The sequence below is a fragment of the Protopterus annectens genome, chromosome 10.part0 (assembly GCF_019279795.1).
Source record: "Protopterus annectens isolate FY-2018-M chromosome 10.part0, PAN1.0, whole genome shotgun sequence".
Taxonomy (NCBI): domain Eukaryota; kingdom Metazoa; phylum Chordata; order Ceratodontiformes; family Protopteridae; genus Protopterus; species Protopterus annectens.
Window position 1 is genome coordinate 1,641,996,988 of NC_056744.1, and position 27,171 is coordinate 1,642,024,158.

Genomic DNA, 27,171 nt, shown 5'->3' on the forward strand with positions numbered 1-27,171 from the left:
CACAAGGGGGGAGGAAAAACATTAACACTTTACACTAAAGCTGGAAAAAAAACTAGAACACTGAACAAAACTGTCCCAAAAATTACCACATTAACACATCACAAGTTAAAAAGATTACAAGGTACACTTGCGTATTATCACAAATGCAGCAAAGGCTCTACTTGCCCTCCACTACATTCAAACGTCACTAAATCAAATATCTCAAATCCTGCTGTAAGCCAGCAAGTGGTTTCATTTAATGAACAAGAACATGGCACTGTTTCAGCCAGTGTTAAAGGCAACGCATCGAACATTTTAATAAATTCCACAGTATTAAAAGTGTTAAAAGTCAGCCACCATATTCAAACTAAAAGTTGAACCATTATGGATGGGCTGCTCACCTATCTTTGAATACTTGCCCCATGAACAATTCCCACGGAAATGAACCCACATAACATCCTACAAACCCTGACCCTACTCACTTATACATTTCACTTCTTGTACTTCCTTGTTCAGTCAAAGGCTCAAAAAAATTCTCTTTCCTCTCTCACAACTGCTGCCTTTATTAAAGATCATCCTAAAGTTAGTCTTAAGGGGCACTAAATCTTTTTCATTTGTACAACACAATGTCCAGCCTTAATTTTCTACAGTTTTCGGTCAATGTACTACCCCCCAAATCCTTAACTAAACCTGTGAATATATGGTCTTGGTCAGAATTAAATGCCTTTACATCCAGTTTAAGTAAACCACATTAAAGTCAATCTGCATTCCGCAAGCAAGCAAAGGGAGATAAAGGCTTACATCCACCTCCTCCGCCATACTGTCCTTGGGATCCATATCCCTGCTGAGGAGGATAACTGGACTGTTGGCCATACGAGCCCTGTTGCTGACCACCATAACTCTGTTGTTGTTGTTGTTGTTGCTGCGGCGGCTGCTGACCATAGCCTCCACTCTGAGGTTGACCATAACTGCTCTGAGGTTGTCCATAACTGCTTGTCTGGGAACCACTGCCATACCTGTTGTAAAAAAAAAAAAAAAAGTTTAAATTTACCTTAACAATCCAGCACCATCTGCAAAGCTTGCACCAAACCAACCAATCTGAACACAGCAGACACTATTTAAATCTCACCAAAACTTAAATTTACACCAAAATGCACCACCCTACAGTTAAACTGAGTATGCCACCTTCCAAAAACTCCAAAAGGCACTTCCCCTCCTCCTCCAAATTACAAGAGGAACTGCACATTTGTGACAAAAGCTTCTTTGGGACTGAATCCATTTAGCCTGCTAGGTCCAAACAAATGGTCACAGAATAACAAGCCTTTCTAGTCCGCTGGAACCTTTTGAATATTTGTCAACATGAACATCCAATAATGGCAATGATGAAATGCAGGGAGTATAAATATCCACTGGAGGACTATCTATCCTTGTCCGTGCAGACAGTCTCCAAAGGAAGGCAAACAAGAGTTGAGACAGCTGCAAATACACCATTCTGTTACTGTAGGTTATAATGAATGCACGGCAGACCTGCATCTGGGAAATGCATTAATGAAACATTTCACACTCAGAGGGTCCCACCCCAGCTGTGCTCGCCTACCACAAGCTGCAATTCACCTGACACTCAACACTGAAAATATGAAAATGGATAAGTTAAGAACCACAGGTGAGTGCTTGCATCTGACACCCCAAGTCAGACCATAGTCAGAGGGATACAACAGATCAGTTTCCCACAACTTGTTAGCATGCAGGAGGTGGTTTCCTTACACAGGGTGAAGGGACAGAATTGACCAGCCACCCCCCTAGTCTCCACGGCATAATTTGAAGCTCACCTCCTACAACTCAACTTCTGGAAACGAAGTTAATAATGTTGGCCACTTATCTAGCCTTCTACTTGGGCATTTAACACCCAGTTCGGGTGACTAGCTGTACAAACTCTCAACATCAAAGAAACTCAGTTACCAAAAAATTTGAAAATCCTCTCTTCATTACGGAAGGCACAGAACCTAAAGGACAAGATAACTGGTGGCCGATGAAGCACCACTCCCCACCAAGCAATTTAGCTTACACCAGGAAAGCCACCTTATTACTAAGCACTGTTTTTCTTTCGGCTTTTCCCAGTTAGGGGTCACCACAGCGGAACTTCAGTCCGCTAATGACTGGCAGTAGATGTTTACAGCGCCGAGGTGCCAGCCCGATGCCCATCCTTCTAAGGTACTCCCATTCGCCAGGTCTTTCAAACACCACTCAACCGCAGGGAGGACATGCAGACTCCACACAGAAGGCGCTCCCATCAGAGAATCGAACAGGAGAACCTCTTGCTGTGAGGGGACAACGCTACCGCTGCACTACCACGGCTTCTGAGGCCTGTAAGTGTCAATGTGAGGAATCCATGTATCTGGAAACTCTGCATCAGAAGTAAACTGGCACAGGGAAAGGCCAACAGAGAAAAGGACTCCGTAATGCATCACAAGTTTCGCCAACAGGTGCTAAGAAAACCTGCACTGGTCGAATCTATGCCAATAGAATCTTGGCAACAGGTACCAAGTCCTGAAATAGAGGAACTGACCCCCAAATAGTGTGAGGGCTGATGAAACAGAAGCTGGTGCAAAAACTCAAGGACACCACCAGGATCAGGAAAAGAGCAAAAGCCAAAATTCCAACTGAAAGGCCACACCCTTTACCCAGAATCAATGAGCACAAGTAGAGCTTTTGTTTTTATTTTTTCTGGACTGACAGTCACACCAAGCCAATGTCCTCTCAGGGGAGACTGGAAATGCATGCACACTGAATAGGGGAAATCCAGGGAAGCACCTGGGAAATTCCCCTACTCTTTTTGACAAGTGTCCTGAGATTTTTAACTACCACAACTCAGCACCCACAAGTAGTGCAGCACCTCACCCAAGCTGCACTGTAGTACCAATATTGGAAAATAAGTATCTAGCATTGGAATTCAGCCTACAGCCTTTTGATCTAACACTAAATGCAAATGTATTATCTGTTGAATCACCGATAGTTCTGTACACTACCACGAGTCACAGCCAGTTAAGACTAATCTTGGGGAGTGCATATGAATACACATACGAGGAACACAGCATCCCAGAGAAGATTACAGGGCCTGGATCCATACCTGAAAACATTTGTTAAACTCTCAAGTGCTGAGTAGTTGAAACCATGGAATGATGCTCTCGAAGAAGCACAACTCCATAAGGTCTGTCACAGCAGGTGGGACAGCACAAGTGAAAGCAGTTTCACAATAAAATATGTTGACACTGCAAGCCAGCAAGTGGTAGGCCCAAGCTAACAGTAATGAGAACCAATGCACTAAATGAAAGTTTCTTTTTAAACACAGCTCAAAGCTCAGAAATTAATCTTGTCCAGACACAGTGTTTACAATTGTCACAGATAATCTTATCCATCAGATTCAGTACTTAGAATTGTTAGAGGTTAATTTTGAGAAAACTGATTCAGAGGCACTTAAATGGAAAAAAAATAAAAACAAACATCCAAGGACTGTTTCTTCTAACTCAAGCTGAAAACAACCAAGACAGTACTGCATGGCATGTTGAGTGTTTGGCAGCCTAACTAGTTACCTGCTCAGGACTGCTGCTGAGCAGTCCTAAAGACCGCAGCGTTAAGGCTTGCAATAAAGGCTGCCAAGAGACCAGCCTACTACATTCATGTTACTCTTGCAATTTTGAATAATACCAGAGACTACATTCTATTAACCCTACACACCTTCCAATGGTGGGCAATACAGGCTCCTCCTGCATTGCAATTTCTATAATACATTCCCCATCACCCACAAGGCCAAGCCATAAGCCTCTTGTCAATTTGTTTCATGAGCACACCTTTTTTTAAGAAAACATTAACTTCAGTTAATCACCACTTTTATTCCAAACCACAGACTCTAGTCACTCGCTGGACAGTACTACCCAGAGACATATCTGCCCCCACCCACCATCTGAAACAATGTAGCCCTAACACGATTGTGTGCTTATTTTCTAAACTACCCATATGTAATGCCTAAATATAAACACTACACTGAAGAGGTAAATTTCCACAAAACTAGCAAAGCTTTGGCACCTGTAGATGACATGATCAACCCTTTTTGTTCAGAAAGGAAAAAAAAACAGAAGTCATGTTCATCAGGACCAAAATACAGGTCACCTTTTTCACATTCCCAAATTCTTACCCTGAAGATGATGTGCCTGATGGCTGCTGGCTATAGCCAGGATATGACGATTGCTGCCCATATGATGGCTGAGAGGTCTGACTGCTTCCATAAGAAGATCCATAAGACTGAGAAGACTGGCTGCCGTACCCCGCTGAAATTCACAAAAGTTTCATTACACTCAACTAGTAAATACTGTTGAAACATCACTTCGTATTTATAGCCTTCCCTTCCAATTTCATGACATTCCAAACTAATACCACTCAGCATAGCAAGGTCTGTCTGAAACTCTACTTTAAGCAGTTAGCCACACACATCCCTACCGAAGTACATGGCACACTTATCACCATTAAACAAGTTTATTCCAACTCAAATTTGACAGGCCAGAACAGCCAAGCCTGAAACATTTCTAATTTGTCTATACATGGGCTAAACTCTTGGCTATGCTTATAAGAGCCTCAGGGCCAATAGCCTAGTAACTTCTAAACCATGCACAAGTATGTTCAAAAATAAATTTAATCATGCAAGACTGCTGTATTCATTTGTGCTGTAAAAGTGAGTGGGAATCCACAATAAAAATTATACCAGAGCTGAACAAACGTGTCCTCAACTATGAAAACCTGTTCAAGTGCACCCCCCACTTGGCTGACCAGATCAGACCATGCAGATGAACTGTGGAAAGGAAGCCCCTCAAAAGTAATAACAAAACTCAAAGTACCACGGTAAATGCACAATCTGCATTAGATTGGTCAACTCTACACATTCTCAATAACTGCCACTATTAAAGTGAACTTGGTTTCTCTAGTTTTACAGTCAGTGTTATTTTTGTATGACTGTATAGCATTTCTGGTAAAGCATTGACAGATGTGTCACAGTGAGGCAATGGATGTATTTGAAGTGCTTCAAAAAAGCACAAAGCCTGGGCTAGAACACCAAGAGTAAGAATCCTAGCAAAATGATCGTTGGATCCCTCAACAGCAACTGTAAAGGACCTACTTAAATGACAAGCTGCAAGACATGTTAAATTTATAAGAATACAAGGCCCCATCTAGAGCAATTAGTATGCATTCCCATATGTGAGGCACAGGGAACTAATCTAAGGGGGTGGCGAAAGCAAACACATTCTGGCTAGGCTTATAAATGCATTCAGGCAGATAGCCTAGTACCTACCTACCTATGAACCTGTGTGTTAGCCATGTGCAGAGGCTCCCCACAAACCACAAGCCAATAAAAAGCAGAAAGTTGAACATGAATGGCCTAAACTGATTTTTTGCACACAAATGTCAAGACAATACTGCATTTGTTTTCAACCTTCACTATCAAACTGTGCAAAACGAGCACTTTGCTTGAACTTTCAAAGGTTACATGAAAAAGCAGCAGCTTATACCTAATGAACCAAACAAGTGAAAAAAATAATGCGCAATAAAACTTCTTCCAATTGCCCTCAAAATCCTGTAGTTTTACATACCCCATACACACAAATTAAAAAAACAGGAGTCACACCCAGCTCTTCATCCATAAGCTCTCACTTTTAAGAATTGCTTGGTCCCAATTAAACCACAGCCATTATGAAAATAGTCAAGCCATTTACACTCTGACACAAAGTACATACTTTATTCCACACCACCTGTATACACCAGCAATCCAGAAAACTATCAAGCTCCTCTACCCTACTTAAACAGATTTCATACATCTACTCCTCATTTTTAGAACTGTAGGCATTTACAGAAAACAATACACACAGAAAATTAAGCAGCTCACCTGTTCTAGACAACTCTTGCCATTGCTGTCAACTGGCAATTTCATTTTACCTCCCTGCATTCCCCATTCAAAGTACACCTCAGAAATCTTTATCTACTTCATTTTAATGCTTTCTAGCCATGCACTGATGCAAGAACATACCTGACTGGGTGCCTTGTCCATAAGAACTAGACCCATAGCCACTCTGTCCATATGAGCTGTCAGAAGACTGACCATAGGTACCGTAACTCTGCTGCCCATAGCCACCTTGGGATGGCTGAGTGTATCCCTGCCCAGGCTGGGCACCATAGGAACCGTAACTAAAAGAAGAAAAAATAGCCAATTAATTACAAGTAAAAAGTAAAAAGGAAAAAGTAAATAAATAAAATTAAAAAAAAACATACCTCTGAGCAGCTGAAGACTGTGAATAATCTGTGGAGGAAAAACAAACAAGTGAATATTCTGCAAAACCCACGCAATTGATAAATTGCGACTTGTATTAAAAAAGGCCCCCACGAGGAATTACCCAGTAAAATGTGAGCATTTCACATGGTCAGTTTGATGGAGTGTGTCTTGAGAACTAAGATTAAAAAAGACTACATACAAAATCAGAACACACCACATAGAACTGAGCCAGTCTAAGTCACTCAGGCCCTCAGCAACGATATGGGACAAGAGGGAAAGACAATTGGTACAAAAAAAGTCAACACTAATGAAGCATGTGATCAGAAACATCTGATCACACAATGAAGTCCTACAGAACTCAAACCTGCCAGCAACTACCAAGATTTTCCCCAACGCCAAAGTGTCTTCATGGGATCGGACTTTAGTGATCCTCACCAATATGTGCACAACATGGACATGGAAAAGATGCCTACAGACGAAGGACTAAACCCCCAGTAATGGACCCACCTAAAAAGATTAAAACTATTATTCAAACCAGTCTTTCTTTACACAGTAGCTATAATGTAGACTCAGTTTTCGTTATCCCACAATGTCCTTAGCATTCACCGTGCTACCACTATGTGCCCCGTTTCACTCATCTATGCAGTTAGCACAACTGATTTGCTGAAGTATAGGTGACTACACGCCACAATACCTTTCACTTTCTCATTTCCTACAGGGTGTGGAAGAGAACACACTGAGCCATTCACGTTCTACTTAAAACCATGCATTACAGGCAGAAATTGAAAAAGTCCTTGGACCTGCCCATTTACTCTGCAAAGGGAACCATCAGTAAAGGCCCCTCAACTCCACCTAGCTCTAGGGGAGCAAGGTAAAAAAGACAGCACAGAAAACACCCTGAAAGGGTTAAATCCATACTAAATTAAAATTTGCAATGCCAATGAATGCCCAAGTTTACAAACACAAACTGTTCAATCACTATGCATATTTTAACAATCCGGAACTATAAATCCTTAAAACTGAAAATTTCTGCAGCTTCCACTGGATGCTGAGAAACATGGAAATGAACACAGAACGGGGCTCAAAACATCTGGATAAACACCCAGGCCTTCAACATGTTAAATTACCATACAATCCTTCAAAAATACAGAAATACCTACACATTAAATCTGAATCAAGTACATAGGTTCATACTAGGCTATCTGCCCTAGGGCATTTATAAGCCTAGCCAGAATGTGTTTGGCTTTCGCCACCCATTTTAAATGAATTTTGCTATGCCCTTTTTCGAGGTTAGTATACTGTGCCTCTGTCTAACAGTGACACAGAAGTGACACCCAGGGTAAACCTACCATCTCCCATCCACTCATCAAGATTACTCGGAGAGGAAATGAGGGACTCTGCCTAACCTGGACTGGGATTTTACTCCAGAGTGAAGGGAGCCTCTGGGTTATGAATCTGTCCCTCCAGCATGTCCTATTTATTTCAGTGCTGAGGTTCAAGTCTCTCGAGCGCATAGTTCGATGGGATTTGGATTTTCTGAGGTGCAGCATGCCCATTAATTACGGGTTGGACATGGCTTTATACATCAGGCACAGATCGCCTCTGAGCAGGTGGTATGCCACTGAGTAGAGCTGGAGTTTCTTTAACCGGGCAGCATATGGCATCTGTTTGAGCCCTTTGATCCTCTTGGGGTCTTTCCAGTTGCTGCAGGTGTCTGGTAAGGTACATCCCAAAAGGGGCATTGTACTCTATTATGGGCCTGATGAGGGATGAGTAAAGAGGCACGATGACCTCCCCTGATCTAGATGTGAATCCCTTCACGATTAGGTGGTCTATATAAAATGTTTTTCTAACCACTTTGGCCATATGATTGTCAAATGAGATTGCCAACTTGGGTCCCCAGGTCCCTAATTACTTCTTCCGTACTATGTGGTAATTTGTGGGCACTTTGTTTTTGCCAAAGGGGATGACTACACTTTTTGGCATTTAGCTCGAGGCCATGGCTCTGGCACCAATTGTCTGTTTCTATGAGGCCCTTTTGTAGGATGCTTGTGTCAGCTGGAGAGTCGATTATGGTGCCCAGTTTGCAGTCATCTGCGAACTTGGTCAGCCACAGTCCTTCCGTGTTAGCATGTACCTCCGAGAAATATACACCGAACAAGAGAGGTCCCAGGACTGAGCCTTGTGGGATGCCACTTGTAACTGGTTTGGAGTCTTGACATGGCTCCAGCAATTCTAACCATGTGGGTTCTGTCCACGAGCCAGTTTGCAATCCATCTAGTGACATAGGGGGATTTATATCTATAATGCCCGAGTGGGGTATTGTATGCTTTTGCAAGGTCCAGATAGGCTGTGTGGACCACCTTTCCCCTCGTCAATGGCCTTGGTGACAGTTTCAAAGAAATAGACCAGGTTTAAGAGGCAGGATCTGCCCTTAAAGCCGAACGGGGTAGGATCCAGTGTCTGTAGGTCCCCAATATCTTTACGGGGTCCATGATGATCATTTCCATAGCTTTGCAGACCAAGCTAGTCAAGCTTATGGGGCGATAGTTTCCAGGAACAATTGAGGCACCACCTTTGTGGAAAGGGACCACTGTTGCTGTATGCCACTCTTTGGGTACATATCCTGTAGTAAGGCTGAGATTGAACAGTAGTTTTATGTTTGGGTTTAGTTCTTCTTGGGAGTTCATGTAGGACACAACCTGGGACAGTCTGGTCCCATTCATGCTGTGTTTTTTTGCTTTGGAGAGGGCGGCTGTTACCTGAGCATCTGAGATGTCAGGGGGGCAGCACTCTACTGGGATAGATATTTGCCCTTTTGGTGGGGAAGGGGGGGGGTTTGCACTGAACCAGTCAGCTAGGATGTTGGCAATGTCTGTGGGTTCAGTGTATTTTTTGTCATTTTGGACTAATTCTGAGCATATCTGGCAATTCCCACCCAGGTTCCTAACATAACTAAAGAAAGCCTTGTGATTATCCTTAGTGTCCTGTGCAATTTTTCTCTCGAAGCTGGCCTTAGACGATTTTATGAGTGCCCGTAGTTTTTTGCTAATACTGATCAGAGATTCCTTCCCTTTTTGGGATTTTGCTCTATCATGTACTAGCTTCCTCCTTCTATTGTATAGTTTTGTTTATGGCTGGGGTCCACCAGACAGGACGCCTAACTTTGGAGGATTGGGTCTTGGGTTTTATTTGGGATTGCATGATCCATGCATTCCTGAAGGTGTTCATACAATGTGTTTATAAAGGATTCTGCAGTCTGGACCATATTTTCCACAAGCCCGGGGGGTTTTGAAGGATTCCACCTCGGTTTTGAGGAGTGTGAAATTTACTTTAGAGAGGTTTTTCACTGTGGTTTTCTGGGCAGGGGCTGGGGTCGGGATGTGAATATCTAGTGAGATTAGTTTATGGTCTGATCTTACCAGTGAGGGATACACTTCTAATCTGGAGCATAGAGTCCCCATGTTGGTGATGATCAGGTCCAGTATGTTTTCCCCTCTCGTGGGAGTGGCAACAAGTTGTTCCATAGCATTTGAGTTTATAAATTCTAGGAACCTTTGGGCTAGGGTGTTGGAGCTAGATTAATGCTCCCAGTCAATGTTAGGGTAGTTGAAGTCGCCCAATATAATGGTGTTTGGAGAGACCTTCATATTTTCCAGTGTTCTCAGGAAGGCCGAGTGGGGTTCCTGGGTTTGAGAGGTTGTCTGTCGCAGGTTATAAACTGGAAGGCAGTTTTACCCACTGTTAGTTGCACATGGATAGTCTCCAATGCTTCGTGCTGTGCCACCAACCTGGAGGTGTGGGTATCTTTGACTAATATTGATACTCCCCCCCCCTCCTTTTGTGGTTGGGTCCAAGTTTTGGGGCCGAAACACATGGTATGAGGTATAACCTTGGTAGTGCTGGGGTGCTCTCGGGAGCCTTGAACCAGGTTTCTGTTACTGCACAGATATCGATGTTCTCCATGCTTTTATACGTCAGGCAAAGATAGCCTCTGAGCAGGCGGTATGCCACTGAGTAGAGCTGGAGTTTCTTTAACCGGGCAGCATATGGCATCTGTTTGAGCCCTTTGATCCTCTTGGTGAGGTACTTTTTTGGGTTTTTCCAGTTGCTGCAGGTGTCTGGGTACACCCCCAAAAGGGGCATTGTACTCAATTATGGACTGCGTCCTACATGAACTCCAAGAAGAGCTAAACCCAAACATAAAACTACTGTTCAATCTCAGCCTTACTACAGGATACGTACCCAAAGAGTGGCGTACAGCAACAGTGGTCCCTCTCCACAAAGGTGGTGCCTCAACGGATCCTGGAAACTATCACCCCATAAGCCTGACTAGCTTGGTCTGCAAAGCTATGGAAAAGATCATCATGGACCTCATAAATAAAGATATTTGGGACCTACAGGCACCGGATCCTACCCAGTTCGGCTTTAAGGGCAGATCCTGCCTCTTTAAACCTGGTTGATTTCTTTGAAACAGTCACCAAGGCCATTGATGAGGGGAAGGTGGTCCACACAGCCTACCTGGACCACGCAAAAGCCTTTGATACAACACCCCACTCGGGCATTATAGATAAGCTCACCAGCTTAAATATAACCCCCTAGGTCACTAGATGGGTTGCAAACTGGCTCAAGGACAGAACCCACATGGTTAGAATTGCTGGAGCCATGTCAGACTCCAAACCAGTTACAAGTGGTGTCCCACAAGGCTCAGTCCTGGGACTTCTCTTGTTCGGTATATATTTCTCGGAGATGCAGGCCAACACGGAAGGACTCTGGCTGACCAAGTTCGCAGATGACTGCAAACTGGGCGCCATAATAGACTCTCTAGCTGGCACAAACATCCTCCAAAAGGGCCTCATAGAAACGGACAACTAGTGCCACTAAACGCCAAAAAGTGTATAGTCATCCCCTTTGGCAAAAACAAAGTGCCCACAAATTACCACATATGTGGTAATCCATTAAGTACAGAAGTAATTAGGGACCTGGGGACCCAAATTGATAGCAATCTCTCATTTGACAACCACGTGGCCAAAGTGGTTAGAAAAACATTTTATATAGCCCACCTAATCATGAAGGGATTCACATCTAGATCAGGGGAGGTCATCTTGCCTCTTTACTCATCCCTCATCAGGCCCATAACTGAGTACAATGCCCCTTTTGGGATGTACCTTACCGGACACCTGCAGCAACTGGAAAGACCCCAAAAGTACCTCACCAAGAGGATCAAAGGGCTCAAACAGATGCCATATGCTGCCCGGTTAAAGAAACTCCAGCTCTACTCAGTGGAATACCGCCTGCTCAGAGGCGATCTGTGCCTGATGTATAAAGCCATGTCAAACCTGGAATTAATGGACAGCATGCTGCACCTCAGAAAATCCAAATCCCATCAAGCTACACGCTTGAGATACTTGAACCTCAGCACTGAAATAAATAGGACATGCTGGAGGGACATAACCCAGAGGCTCCCTTCACTCTGGAATAAAATCCCAGTCCAGGTTAGGCAGAGTCCCTCATTGACTCTCTTCAAGAGGAATCTTGAGTGGATGGGAGATTGTAGGTTTACCCCGGGTATCACTTCTGTGTCACTGTCAGACAGAGGCACAAGTATACTAACCTCGAAAAAGGACATAGCAAAATTAATTTAAAATGGGTGGCGAAAGCCAAACACACTCTGGCTAGGCTTATAAATGCCCTAGGGCAGATAGCCTAGTATGAACCTATGAAGTACTCAACTAGGCACGGCCTGAGGCCACAGGTTCCTCATAAAAAATATGGGTAGTAAAACTGTATGTGAACCATATCAAAACCATATTCTTGTATTCGTCACCTACAGACTGCTGCAACATATGCCTATACTTTCTATAATCTTATTCAAATAACCTAGCTCAAAAGACGGAAAATTGGAAATGCCCCTATTTTGGCACCCATGGCCCCAATGGACAGAACAGGGGTAGTCTGAACACATCGTACAAACCCTACACCCCAAACTCATTGACCGCAACTACAAATCAGCAATACTTTTGGCAAATTTAGGATAAGCTTGGCTAGACTAACCACGTGTGAACCTATATCCTGACACAAGGGAGTATATATGCATGTGGGGAAGCTATTTCCCCGCAGTAAGTTATGTACAGAAACTGGTTAGGCTTCATTTTATAGAACGGCACTCTGTAAAAAATTTTACTGCAGTTGCACTGTAAATGGCCAGCAACTGCATGATCATGCTGCCCATTTTAGTTGTTGAAGGCTGCTAATCACCAAAGCCACACTCACATCTGTGCAAAACTGTGCTGCACTAAAGGCCTAAAAATATGCTGCAAATCTAACTATAGCATATAGCAGTGTATTACAAGACAACTCAAAACTCTTGACACTACTATACCCAGCAGTGAAATAGAAGTGCACACCACAAAGGTTACATTGCCTGTTGACCAACACATACGGAAACTTGTTGTACCATCTCAAAATACATTGCCTGTTGACCAACACATACGGAAACTTGTACCTCACAAACACCCCTTGAGTATCTTGTTCCCCATTGACCCTTTTTTTCATTTATAAAGAAATTCCCAATACTATTCTAGCATGTCCAAAGGTCAGTTGTCAATCTCCTCTCTGGTCCAGCTGGTGAATCTGGGAATCTTGAGGCAATGTTACAACTGCCTCATGTACACAGACAACCCTCTCCTCCTCCCAACAAATTCTAACACATGTTGAGAGATGCAACCATATAGCCAAACTGGAGGCTAAGCTCTCTCAACTCAGTACTGGCGTAACCAGTCAGGAGGAGAAGGAAACCACACTCACTACAATTCCAGTCTCACATAGACCTATCATGACAGCAAACCAAACACACACAAACATACTCAGAGGCTCTAAATAAAAATCTGCCTAAGCAGCAGAGACCTCCAAAGCAGACACCCAAGCAACCGCTAACAAAACACGTGCAACACATAGCTCACAAAGCCAGTGCGCCGAACAGTCACAGCCCTTAAGGCTAAACAACACACCTGATACACTTGTAATAGGGGACTATCGTCAGGCACACTGACGTCCCGCTCACCAGGCTGAACAAGAAAGGTCACGGTGAGCTGCCTGTCGGGCGCTAGGATCCGCCACATAACACAAGCACTCTGGTCACTCCAAGGCAAGTACAAATATGACTCTGTCATTGTCCATGCTGGTGTGAATGACCCGAGACGTACCTCCCTGGACTACATGGAGACAGAGGAGATCTCTGAGCATTAGCCCAGGCCGGTATGACCCTGACCTTGAGTAGCATCTTACCCTCACCAAGAATGCCACAATATGAAGACAAGATGATCAATTTCAAAAATTGGCTTAATTATTGGTGTCAAAGGGGATCCAATGCCCGTCAGCCTGGGATGACATGCTTGACAAGCCACGATGCTTCACTAGGGACGGCTTGCACCAGTCACCCCTGGGCTTTCAGATATTGGCAAAGGCTCTTGCTACCCCATAGTGCCTTTTTTAGGCAAGGCTCAAAAGACAAACCCACCTCCATAGGTATCACAAGGGATAAGAAACAAAGTAATGCTACTCAACGCCAGAAGTCTAAACCTCAAGATGCACGCACTCAAAACTCTCCTTAGCATGGAGAACAGATAACAGTGCAGAAACAGAAACCTGGTTCAAGGCTCCCGAGAGCACCCCAGCACTACCAAGTTATACCTCATACCATGCTTTTTGGCCACAAAACTTGGACCGAACCACAAAAGGCGGGGGAGTATCAATATTTGTCAAAGATACCCACACCTCCAGGTTGGTGGCACAGCACGAAGCATCAGAGACTATCCATGTGCAACTAACAGTGGGTAAAACTGCCTTCCAGTTTATAGCCTGCTACAGACCCCCCCCAAACCCAGGAATCCCACTCGGCCTTCCTGAGAACACTGGAAAATGTGAAGGTCTCTCCAAACACCATTATATTGGGCGAATTCAACTACCCAAACAGACTGGGAGCATTACTCTAGCTCCAACACCCTAGTCCAAAGGTTCCTAGAATTTATAAACAAATGCTATGGAACTTGTTACCACTCCCACAAGAGGGGAAAACATACTGGACCTGATCACCAACATGGGGACTCTATGCTCCAGACCAGAAGTGTATCCCTCACTGGTAAGATCAGACCATAAACTAATCTCACTGGATATTCACATCCAGACCCCACCCCCTGCCCAGAAAACCACAGTGAAAAACTTCTCTAAAGCAAAGTTCACACTCCTCAAAACCGAGGTGGAATCCTTCAAAGCCCCCGGGCCTGTGGAAAATACGGCCCAGACCGCAGAATCCTTTATAAACGCATTCTATGAACACCTTCAGGAATGCATGGATCATGCAATCCCAAATAAAACCAAGACCCAAACCTCCTGTCTGGTGGACCCCAGCCATAAACTATACAATAGAAGGAGGAAGCTACTACATGATGGAGCAAGATCCCAAAAAGGGAAGGCATCTCTGAACAGTATTAGCAAAAAACTACGGGCACTCAAAATCGTCTAATGCCAGCTTCGAGAGAAAAATTCCACAGGACACTAAGGATAATCACAAGGCTTTCTTTAGTTATGTTAGGCACCTGGGTGGGAATTCCCAGATATGCTCAGAATTAGTCCAAAATGACAAAAAATACACAGAACCCAGACATTGCCAACATCCTAGCTGACAGGTTCAGTGCAAACTACCCCCCCCCCCCACCAAAAGGGCAAATATCTATCCCAGCAGAGTGCTGCTCCCGACATCTCAGATGCTCAGGTAAGAGCCGCCCTCTCCAAAGCAAAAAACACAGCATCAATGGGACCATACGGTGTCCCGGGCTGCGTCCTACATGAACTCCAAGAAGAGCTAAACCCAAACATAAAACTACTGTTCAATCTCAGCCTTACTACAGGATATGTACCCAAAGAGTGGCGTACAACAACAGTGGTCCCTCTCCACAATTGTGGTGCCTCAACAGATACTGGAAACTATCGCCCCATAAGCCTGACTAGCTTGGTCTGCAAAGCTATGGAAAGGATCATCATGGACCTCAAATAAAGATATAGGGGACCTACAGACACTGGATCCTACCCAGTTCGGCTTTAAGGGCAGATCCTGCCTCTTAAACCTGGTCGATTTCTTTGAAACAGTCACCAAGGCCATTGACTAGGGGAAGGTGGTCCACACAGCCTACCTGGACCTCGCAAAAGCCTTCGATACAATACCCCACTCTGGCATTATAGAGAAGCTCACCAGCTTAAATATAAACCCCTATGTCACTAGATGGGTTGCAAACTGGCTCAAGGACAGAACCCACATGGTTAGAATTGCTGGAGCCATGTCAGACTCCAAACCAGTTACAAGTGGCGTCCCACAAGGCTCAGTCCTGGGACCTCTCTTGTTTGGTATATATTTCTCGGAGGTACAGGCTAACACGGAAGGACTCTGGCTGACCAAGTTCGCAGATGACTGCAAACTGGGCGCCATAATAGACTCTCTAGCTGGCACAAGCATCCTCCAAAAGGGCCTCATAGAAACAGACAACTGGTGCCGCTGAACGCCAAAAAGTGTATAGTCATCCCCTTTGGCAAAAACAAAGTGCCCACAAATTACCACATAGGTGGTAATCCATTAAGTACAGAAGTAATTAGGGACCCAAGTTGATAGCAATCTCTCATTTGACAACCACGTGGCCAAAGTGGTTAGAAAAACATTTTATATAGCCCACCTAATCATGAAGGGATTCACATCTAGATCAGGGGAGGTCATCGTGCCTCTTTACTCATCCCTCATCAGGCCCATAATTGAGTACCCTTTTGGGATGTACCTTACCAGACACCTGCAGCAACTGGAAAGACCCCAAAAAGTTCCTCACCAAGAGGATCAAAGGGCTCAAACAGATGCCATATGCTGCCCAGTTAAAGAAACTCCAGCTCTTCTCAGTGGCATACTGCCTACCCAGAGGCGATCTGTGCCCGACGTATAAAGCCATGTCCAACCTGGAATTAATGGACATGCTGCACCTCAGAAAATCCAAATCCCATAGAGCTACGCGCTCGAGAGACTTGAACCTCAGCACTGAAATAAATAGGACATGCTGGAGGGACAGACTCATAACCCAGAGGCTCCCTTCACTCTGGAATAAAATCCCAGTCCAGGTTAGGCAGAGTCCCTCAATGACTCTCTTCAAGAGGAATCTTGAGTGGATAGGAGATCGTAGGTTTACCCCGGGTATCACTTCTGTCTCACTGTTAGACAGAGGCACAGTATACCAACCTCTAAAAAGGACATAGCAAAATTAATTTAAAATAGGTGGTGAAAGCCAAACACTCTGGCTAGGCTTATAAATGCCCTAGGGCAGGATAGCCCAGTATGAACCTATAATCTGTTAACGCAGAAATACAGAAGGCATATCCGAACCTCTATACAGTCAGTGTCCAGTTTCTGATAACTGCTCCATGAGCCCCCTTCCCTTCTGAAAGTAGGCACTACCCAATAAGGCCCAACACATCAAATATAAATACATAAAATGTGCACTTTGTAAGGCCATAATAAAGGGCAATGGAACAGAATATTCATTTCCTTACTTAACAGCACTTTGAAGAATAAACCCCCAAGTTATGCAAACCAGTACAAAAAAGAGACACCATCAAAAGACGAGACAAGTGTGTGAGCAAGGATCCTATGCAACACGACCAAGTCTTGCCTCATCAGTTCACAGTGAAGCTAGGACAAAAACTGCAGGCAACACAAAGATCAGAAAAATGTGATACACCAATGCCCCCTACATACAACAGATGTAGAAAAAAGTCTTTGTAAAACTAACATGAAATCCACAACCTCCATTAGGTCAGGATTTTTCATCTTACATACATTAGTCAGACTAAAAGAATAAAATAAGCTAGAAATGGTGTTTTACTTATGCATACATTTTAGAAAGCATAAAGAATCTTTCACTTAATGCTGACCTTGCTGAAATAAGTTTGTCAAAAGAAGATTGCAGAGAGTATTTGTGTTTTTTTTTTCTCTCTCAAGGAAAGAATCAAGAGGCCATTTCCTATCCCGTCTCCATAATCATAAACCGTACCTTGTCAGAAGCCTTCATCCCCTCCATATGGAAAATGTCCCACATTATTCCTCTCCATAAAGGTGGTAGCTCACTAGAGCTAACCAACTACAGACCTATAGCTATACTCTCACCCCTGGCCAAAATTAAGGAAAAGTGTGTCCACAAACAACTGATGGAACACCTCACCAAAAATAAAATTCTAGCCAACTCCCAACATGGCTTCAGGCCAAATCACAGTACCACATCAGCCCTACTATCCTTTTCTAATACCATCAATAACTTCAGAAACAATAATAAACTATCTGCTCTTTTCTTAGACCTCTCCAAGGCCTTTGATATGGTGAACCACATTCAACTCCTCCATACATTAAAAAAACGATCACTCAGCAATTCCACACTGAAATGGTTCCAATCCTACCTGTCCAATAGGCAACAGGCAGTTCTATGGCAGGACACATTATCCACATGCCTACCCGTTACACTTGGAGTTCCCCAAGGATCTATTCTTGGCCCTCTTCTCTTCACCATCTTTGTTAATGACCTGCCCACAATCACCCCCCATGCCACATGCATTCAATATGCAGATGATTCGACTATCATCAGCACTGTCTCCAACCTGGCAGACCTCACTGCTTCAACCCAAGACACCTTCAACCTAATAGAAAAATGGTTCAAGTCGTCAACTAGTTCTCAACCCCAACAAAACAAAACTACTTACTTTCTCACCCACTAACAAGACTCTTCCCCCCACCTTCTCTATTACATCCTCCAATGGAATCACTATACCAACAGAAGCTCACACAAAGCTATTAGGTGTTACCATTGATAACTCCCTTAAATTTGACACCCATTTCAATCTTACCATCAAAACAGTCAATAAAAAGCTTGGCTCTCTCTAAAGTAAAACACTTTCTCACTCCTCACGCTAAAATTACAATTGCCAGCACACACCTACTATCAAATCTTTTCTATGCCTCCCCCCTCTTTACAAACCTAAACAAGAAAACCCTTAAACTTGCTTCTTGTTACAATCACATAGCTAGATTTGCCACAAATTCCACCTTTTGAACGCACCACTGCACTAACTTGAAGCAACTAGGGTGGTTAGAGTTTTCCAGCCAACTCCATTTCAACCAACTCAAAACGGCTCACCAGATACTGTATCACCCAGAGAAAACACCAGCTCTGAAAAACATCATTCACCCCTATATTAACCTGCAATCTTTACGCTCCTCCAATAAGATCTTAGCTCAAACTAACAAAGCCAATAATTCTGCTGGGGATCCTCTATTCTCAAACTTTGTAGGTAAAATGTGGAACTCCCTACCGACCATGCTCACCTCAGAACCTTCACTCCTACAATTCAAAAAAAAAGCTTAAACCCCATCTCAATACTCTCTGGCAATGTCCCTGTTCCAAACCTGATTAACCACTATCATTTACCCTTCTCTTACCTCACTATCCTTAACCACTTTTTAACAAGGCGCCTCACCTTTGTAACTGACCTATGTTTTTTTTATATGCTGCTGTTATTTTTTTCCCCAAGATGTGATGTATCTTTATATTGTATTTAAAACTCAACTATCTTCTTTTTTGCATTAATAATGTTCATATGTCTGTTATGTACCTGGAGCTTTTCTCCCCGGGCCTCCGCTGAAAATGGACATGTATCCAGTCGGACTCTCCCGGTTAACAAATGTAAAATAAATAAAGAGGAGCTAAAAACAAGACATTGCCTAAGGATCAAGGATTAAGAGGTGGATATATTCAACAGAGGAAAATTACTGAAAAAAAAGAATATAACATGCTGTGTTGAGGATGGCAAGCAGTTAAGATTAATAAATTCATTTGAACTGTTACTTCAGAAAAAATGTCTTAACACTAGCAGGAGTACAGAAAACAGGTCATCTAGAGACTTCTCAATTTACATTGCTCAGGACAATCATGTACAGCAACCTGGGTACTTTTCGGTTATCAGGGCAACACTAACTGTACTGAACAGATAATGGTGTTACTAAAGGTGGGAAAAAGCTGACCTGCGTTTCTCTTCAGAAACAAATGCTCCGTTTTTTTCTTACTGTTAAAGAACAAACTTCCCGAAAGTTAAGATCACTTGCATGGTTCTGAATTAAGACCCAACCTTTCCTGGGAAATGAAAGACTAATAATGGAAAGTAAATGTGTTTATCAGTCTACATAGCTTTTCCAGTTACTTATGTACCCCTTTTAGGTGGAAATTTTTTCAAGCGTTACAAATAAATCAACATATTAGAATTAGGATTTCACCGAGCAGTGTACATTGTGATGATTTTTAGTTTTAGGCATGCCTCTCAACTGCCTAGAAATACAAAATCATTCTGCCTTATATTTTGGACTGTTCCTAAGAACATTTGGGGCGCTTAAAAAAAGTGTCAGGACAGCAAAGGAAGACAGATGACTTTGGACCAAGTTTACCCCACCCACCTCCTTAAACTTGCAGCAAAAATAATGGCATCATCTAGACTGTGCCCTGGCTTGTGTAACGCAACTTCTACACCTTGCCAACACACACTCGTGTGGCAAAGGTGAAACCTAAAACTGCCACCGGAACCGAACAGTTTTACACAACCACACACTGGTACAACTGGTGAATTGTGCTACTGAGGAAAAAAATCTAAAAGCTTGAACAAGTGGCAACAATTGTTTCCCCATTACAATTTTAACATTTTATATTTAGCAAGTTACTCGGGTTTAATAGCCAGAGATTTTTAATCTAAAAATAATTATATGCGCTGGGCAGTTACAAGCATGAAAGATACGACTGCAGAGCTGTACACTCCTACCACTCAACTTCTTAACACAAGAAAGATGGACAATGCCTTAAACAATAGCTTACGTATCAACCTCAGAGTATTGGATTGCATTGTGTAGTGTGCTGGCTTTAAGACTCAAAGAAATCTGCCTAGTTCAACCTTGTAATACTTATTTGCTTTCACTGCAGTTGTTTTGGCGATAATGTAGTGTACTGACTCACCAGAAGCGCAGTAGCCAGCACCGCCCAAAACCCTCCCCGTTGTACGTCAGTCGGACCTATTGAATATTCATCCGGTGTCAATGCATATTGACTCCAATGTATGAGAATGCCAAGAAAACATGCATTTTCCAAACATAAAACATGCTACATGTATGACAGTTCTGTATTTAAAATAAAAATGCATTTCCGAACACGTTTCCGAACTGCCACAATTGCCAATTTCTGAGAATGCTGGATTTAAAATAAAAATGATTTTCCGAACATAAACATGTTTTTACATTAAAGGTGATATTTGTAAAGGGCAAAATTGAAGTGTAAACCCCGCCTGCCAGCACTTTGAGTGCACCGCCCACCATTTGATTGAAAGACGCCACCATAACACAAGGTAATATCTGCCATATGCAAAACAAGTTAATCGTGTAATTGATGTGATCTGCCAAGTCCTGATACATGTCCATTAGAAAGAGTTTGATAACTGAACTGATAAACCCAAAACGGTACTTTTCCGTTATGGGGGAAACCGCTCTAACGCTCAATGATCATAGTAGTCAGCCCTGAAGCAGTTGTTAAAGCAATAATAGTGATATATGGAGATAATACAAATTATTTTATATTTTTTACGGTAGGAGTGTTAGTGTGCAGTGGTTTGACGCCAGACTGTCTGTCACCCTTAGAAAAGGTTTTTGTCTGTCCCCTTTGGAGGGGAGGATAATGACTACACACTTAGCTGCAGAGCCCAAATATTGCGGCCCATAGTACATCTCAACACTACCATCTTCAAAAGTAAACTTACTGAAAAAGGGTGATGTCGTTTGAAAGAGGAACATCACACTAACCGAAAAACATCCCACACCATTCCCCTTTAAATTTTACGTTAACGTACCCTAATAAAAGATATGGCATCCCACTGCATGAAAATGCAATTTCGTCAAGGTTTGCCAAAAAGTCAGGAACATTTTTAACAACGAACGATGGCTGTATTATTGCTCAAATACGGAACTTTGAACAGACTGCAAAGAATCCAAGACGATGACAGAGAAGGTATACAAATGTGGATAACATTATCTCGGAATAAAAAAAACGTGCTTTTTGTGAAGTTAGCCTCGTTAACCAGGAGAGTTAGGACCATAATCCGTTTCAAAACTACCGGTTCAGGGCTAACGGCTGTGCGATCATTTCGTGCACCTGCTTGCACGTTACTAGTGTTGCCCCAATAATGGAAAAGTACCCAAAAAAATACTTAAGTAGCAGTCTGACTGCTGCCAATACTGGATGAACTAAAGTATTCTCATGGAAGCTACTTCAGTTGATTTAAGTGCAGCAGAGCTAATACACACAGCTTTCATTTTTAACTACAGTTGCTGTGGTCATATGCTATTTCCCATTTGTTTACGGTGTCTTAAATGCTCCGTTTTTAACTCTATGGATTTACCGTTTCATTAGCATTGCGTGTCAATCACGGCACATTGCCGTTGTTAATCCTGCCCTCCCGCATGTCAATCATGGCGGACATGCCCATACCTGCGCGAACTCGGTGGTGGGTTAATACACTTCAATTTCACCTTGTCACGTACACTTAACTATAGTGTTAGATTTACATTGGAAGAGCATAACTGTAAAGTGATTGCTTTTACATTTAATGTGCTATTTGTAAAGCAGACTTGTCTCAGATACGTTTCTTGAAACTGTAGCTCTAGGAAGAGTAAACGGGCCACATTATTTGTATGCATGATGTCACTAATATGAATGGCACGTCAATCATGCCTCACTTCATAGGCAACTTTTCACACCAATCACAGAAGCCACGCCCACTAATTGAAGGGGAGCTAGTACACTACACGAATGGCACATCAATCATGCCTCTTTTCATATGCAACTTTTCAGGCCAATCGCCGGAGCTACGCCCACTCCAATACAGAACTGAAGGTGAGCCAGTACAACACACTATCGCCTCCGTTTTATAAGCCATTAAAAAATTCATCTTAACTTGAGAAAGTTTATACTGGTAGAGATTACTTTCACATTTTTCAAGCTCTTTAAAAATTAATCTTTCAAGCGTGCCCATATAAACTTGAGAAATTGGACACCTTTACAGTGCAATCCGGAAGTTGGTACATTGAAGCAGCGGAGAAGCAAGGCAACAAGGAGGGCTTGCCCCCCCGAAAAATCTTATATCTTGATTACGGTAGCATTTACCGTTTCTTCGTAAACTTGTTTTTAACTGGTATGCTAGGAATTAAACATTCCTGATTTACGTCCATTTGGCAAACCGTCGCCAAATTAATGAGCGAAAAGGATGAAGCCACACGCTCTAGGGATACAAGCCTCACCAGAATAAATAGGACGGGGGGGGGAGATTTCTAAACCAGACACTTCCATGCTTTGTAACAAAATTCCAATATACATTAGGCAGAGCATTTCGCTAACACTCTAGACAAACCTTGACAAATGGATAGGAAACGAAATTTACCCCGGGAATCACTTCAGTGGCTCTGCTGTATATAGGCAATTAGAACTAAAGTGGGCGGCGAAAGTAAATATTCTGGCTAGGCTTATAAATGCCTTCGGGCAGACAGGCCTAGTACCTACCTATCGCTTTGCTCAACTAAATATTATTGCTGTATTGTGTGATGTCAACCTGTTGCTTGGTGTTGCCCGTCCATGTGGCGAGCCCTCAATTTCCTGTAGTTTGCCAAAACAAGGAGCGGAACAACAAATGCGAGGCAAAAATTTAGACAATTGAGAAGCAAGCGTTCGCGGCACCCAACTTCCACTAAGAAACTGACGTCACGCCATGCGGCTATAAAGATAAATCCTTGCTCTTTTCTCAACGAACTGGTGTACCGAATACTTTGAATATTCATGAGGCTGGCGAAAACATCGTCGTGAATATCTTTTAAATATTCACACATTACTGTACTGCACATCACAAGGGGCGTTAGAGAAACGATGTAGTTTTGAAAAGCACCTTCGTGAACTAGTTCATTTCTGGTACCGTTCCTTTGTCAGCGGAAAACACTACAGGACTGTGACAGATGGGGGCAGTACGATGCAAAGCAATCCGCCCTCCAAGACGGGGTGCCCTAAAATGAAATAAAGCCCTTAAGTACAACAGGGACCGGCAGCCGCGTTGTGTGTGTGGCTTTTTTCACCGACACTTCGAAATCAGCCTGCGCGAAGTCTGACGCAGTGTCCTACAACCACCGCCGAAAATTAAATGGGGACCTGCTTCCGGGGGAGACAAGCGCAACTAGTAGTTACTTCAATGAAAACGCACGTGCCCATTATACACAATTGTCGACATCACATATAGAGTAGCGGTACCCTATTGGTATATAGTGCCAATTGGCGAAAGCTGCTAAAGCGTCTACATTAGGGAGGACCAACACTACCAGCTCGTTTAAAATGCAGCCTTACGGCCGTGCCATTCAGCTATTTCTACACTTTTTTTATGATCACAAAACACTGACGAAAGCCTATAGGACAAAGTCTTGTTAAAGCGCTTTAGGAATCAACCCATGGAGCTCGTGGTCTCTTAGCCTTTGAACCCAGCCCATGGAGCTCGTATTTTCTTAACTTTCGGTACCAACGGCCCAACGACAAGATTACAGCCTACCGCCCTTAAGAAGCGGAAGGCGGGAGCCAGAAGAATTCGTCAAGTCTGTGAAGCCATTGGCCAATATTGTGCCGCAGTATGACATCACACTCCTGCGAGTAGCTTTCTTTCAACATAGCCTTTTATCAGGGCGACCAACTACCTCCACCCGATCGCAATGGTGCAGCCCAGAAAATGGCTGTTAATTTTAGTATGGCGTTATCTATAAACCAATTGCGAATTCTGATTAAACTTCATAAACAAAACCAACAAGTAATGAACATTTAATTAAAATGCTCCAAGCTTCACTTTTGTAAAACATTTTAAACGTTCGGATTCCAATCTACAGTTTGATTAAATTACCGTGATAAAGTTAATCAAAGGTGCTAGACTCGGACTGTCCATCCGTACGCCATGAATTAACGTCACAACACACTAATTTTCTAAACTAAACATCCTAAGCGGAACTACTTCATAAAGGTAGAACAAACACACTCTAAAATTCCAAATTACAATTTCATCGTGCTTGGAAACCATTCCTAGAAAGAATATATAGAAACGCTATCAAGGCTCCTAAGACTGAAAGAAAATTATTTTTAAAAAAACCTCACCGTTCGCAGCCATTGCTATATTTTTCCAATACAATGGTTTATTAACCGACTAAAAGAACAAAGCCGTCGAGCGCGAATATATTACTTAAGGGACGTTCATACTCCCGGGAAGCGTGGGGGTCGACGCAAATATAAAATTAGACAGTGTGATGTGTATTGTTCCTATACTTGCACTTCGTTTATTATGTGTGTATAGATATTACAAGTGTAACAACTATTTTCTCAAAAAGTGATGTATGCACAAGTAAATCAAGCATCAAAAATAAAATCGTTCTTCCCCCATATTTGCTAAGTGGTACATTCGTAATCTCTCGGTAACTGGAGTTATTACGAAAAACATTCAATTCTGACTGCTTCCCTGTCTACTATTTTTCTATCTCTTTATCTGTTAACTGCACTTTATTATGAGGAACGTCCCTCATTTTGACTCTTAAAATCCATTGAAAGAATCGTTCGCACATTTGTTCTTAAGCAGGTATCTAGGGTAAATGTTTAAATCGTATTAATTCACACAAAAACTTGGAAGTATGGAGAAAATGGTTATTAATCCTGCTTTGACCTTCCTAGTTGAAGTTGTTAGTTAAGTGTTTCACATATTGCCCATTTGTTTCAGTCCACATTATGAGGGGTAGTATTCCACAGCTAGATGTGTTTGTAAGGCTATGAGCGAGGGTAGTGAAACAGTTGTCTTCCATTTATGTTATTTATTTCTTTTACATTTGTTGACCGGGTTAGTCTAATTGGATATATGTCCATTTTCAGCAGAGGCCCGGGGAGAAAAGCTCCACAAAAACAGATAGTTACAACTTCAGATATAGTACACTTTTCAGACTAATAAATGTTCTTCGTCTACCATTGCTGCAGTCCTGACATATGGGTATTCCGCTGTCCACCATCGGCCCGAATACCAAAGGGCTAGAATCTGGCGTCTGTCATGGCGCTCGAGGCTGACATCAGTATGTGCCAGTACAAATGCGCATGACCGACGCCATACCCTCAGTCTTTCTTGCCGCGTGTTCCTAAGCAGAAGCAGTGTTTGCAAGTGCCGTTCGGCTTTCTGGAATTGTCGGTTTTCGAGTTTCAGACCGGTGACCAAGCTGGGCTAAGTACCCCGTTGGGGACACTTTTGTCTTTTTCTTGCCTCAGTATTACCGGCTGTCAGAAAAAGTTAATAACTGTATTTCTTGTGGGAAACAGATTCCTCATAGGGATTACCATTTACTCTGTATTCCTTGTTTGGGCCTGAGCACGGCGTTGTTGGGTGTCGCTTTTGTGCTGCCTTTGATGAGTGCACTATTACACGTCGCTTGGACTGTGCTAGGCTAGTGTTTGGTAAACGGTGCAATTATAACATGCCGTCGGATTCTCCGCCCAGTTCGGCTAAAACACGCAAGGAGTAATCCTTTGCGGTCCAAACAAGATGAGTCCATTGCGGACGCCGGTTCGGTAGAGCCACCGACTACTTCAACGGCTCCTTCTGACAGTTTAGCGGAGTCTCAAGGGGAGCCTTTGCTACTTCAGGAAGTGGCTTCTCCTGTTGTAGGCCAGGCTGAAGGGGCTTCTCATGTGTCGGTAGTTCCCTCCCCCTCACAGAGTTTCTAGGCCTCCCCCTTCTCATAGTAAAAGCCTTTCTAAATCTAATTCTGCCCCTGCTGGTGTCTGTCCACAGGGTCCAGCTCCTAGAAAGCACATGTTAAAGGTGGCGGAGGATTTGATTACTTTAATTAGGGGTTCTATGCCTCCCCCTGAGAAAAGGCCCAGGGTAGAGCCAGGGATAGTGGGTCTGGATCAGTCTTCCAATGACCCTGATTCTTCTGTGGAAGAGCTCCAGGATTTCCCTCCCTACTCTGATTCAGAGGCTGAGGATTCTCCTCCCTCTGCATCCCCTCCTGAAGATTTTTCTTTTTCTGAAACCTTGCATTCCATGAGGGAGCATTTTAAATGGGAAGGCCAGGATTATTCTGATTCTCGTAAAGGGCTTAGAGAATTCTTGTTTTTGCCTCAGCATAGGCCTTTGGCTATTCCCCCTGTATTGGATGTTGTTCAGGATGTATTTTCTGAGGCTTCTCTTAACCCTGACTCTTTGCCTCCTGCCCCTGCTAAACCAGATAGATACTGCAGGGTACCGGAAGCTCACTAGTATTTGTACAAGAGTCCTAGGGCTGACCCAGACACCATTACTCAAGGCCCCAAGGTTGTCAGGGCTGCTGTGGTTAAGAATCCAGTTCCTTTGGACATGGATGCTAGAGCTCTGGATAGGTGGGGTAAGAAGTTGTATACCTCTTCCACTTTAGCTATGAGTGCTTTACATTGTCAAATTTATTTGCTGGGCCAATTGAAATGTAAAGTTGATGCTTTATCTGAAGGTATTGAATGTAAAGAGCTTCAGGATTTAGTGCATGTTTCAGACCAAGTTGGTAAGCATTCTTTGCAATGTGGTTTTGATGCTTTACAGGCTTCTTCCAGGGTGGCTGCTACTACTTTAGTTCTTCGCAGGCATGCCTGGTTAAAAGTTCAGACGTTGTCAGAGCATGTTAAGGCTCGGATTATGGATGCTCCTTTGCAGTCTGATGTTCTTTTGGCCCTCCGGTT

At 43.1% G+C, this 27,171-nt stretch overlaps 1 protein-coding gene across 4 annotated transcripts in view; it reads right to left on the bottom strand.

The window, feature by feature from the left end:
• The window catches only part of FUS (FUS RNA binding protein), a 99,512-nt gene extending 74,853 nt beyond the window's left edge, over positions 1 to 24,659 (bottom strand). For 2 of the 4 annotated variants that reach the window (XM_044086361.1, XM_044086362.1), the window contains exons 1-5: positions 24,580 to 24,659; positions 6,295 to 6,322; positions 6,053 to 6,210; positions 4,172 to 4,304; positions 781 to 995 (exon numbers count right to left, since the gene is read on the bottom strand). In XM_044086361.1, coding sequence (XP_043942296.1) covers positions 781 to 995; positions 4,172 to 4,304; positions 6,053 to 6,210; positions 6,295 to 6,322; positions 24,580 to 24,592 — 547 coding nt within the window. In that variant the 5' untranslated portion in view covers positions 24,593 to 24,659. The remainder of the gene's footprint in view (positions 1 to 780; positions 996 to 4,171; positions 4,305 to 6,052; positions 6,211 to 6,294; positions 6,323 to 24,579) is intronic. The other 2 variants (XM_044086360.1, XM_044086359.1) reach the window with 1 other exon arrangement.
• Between the last annotated feature and the right edge of the window lie 2,512 nt (positions 24,660 to 27,171).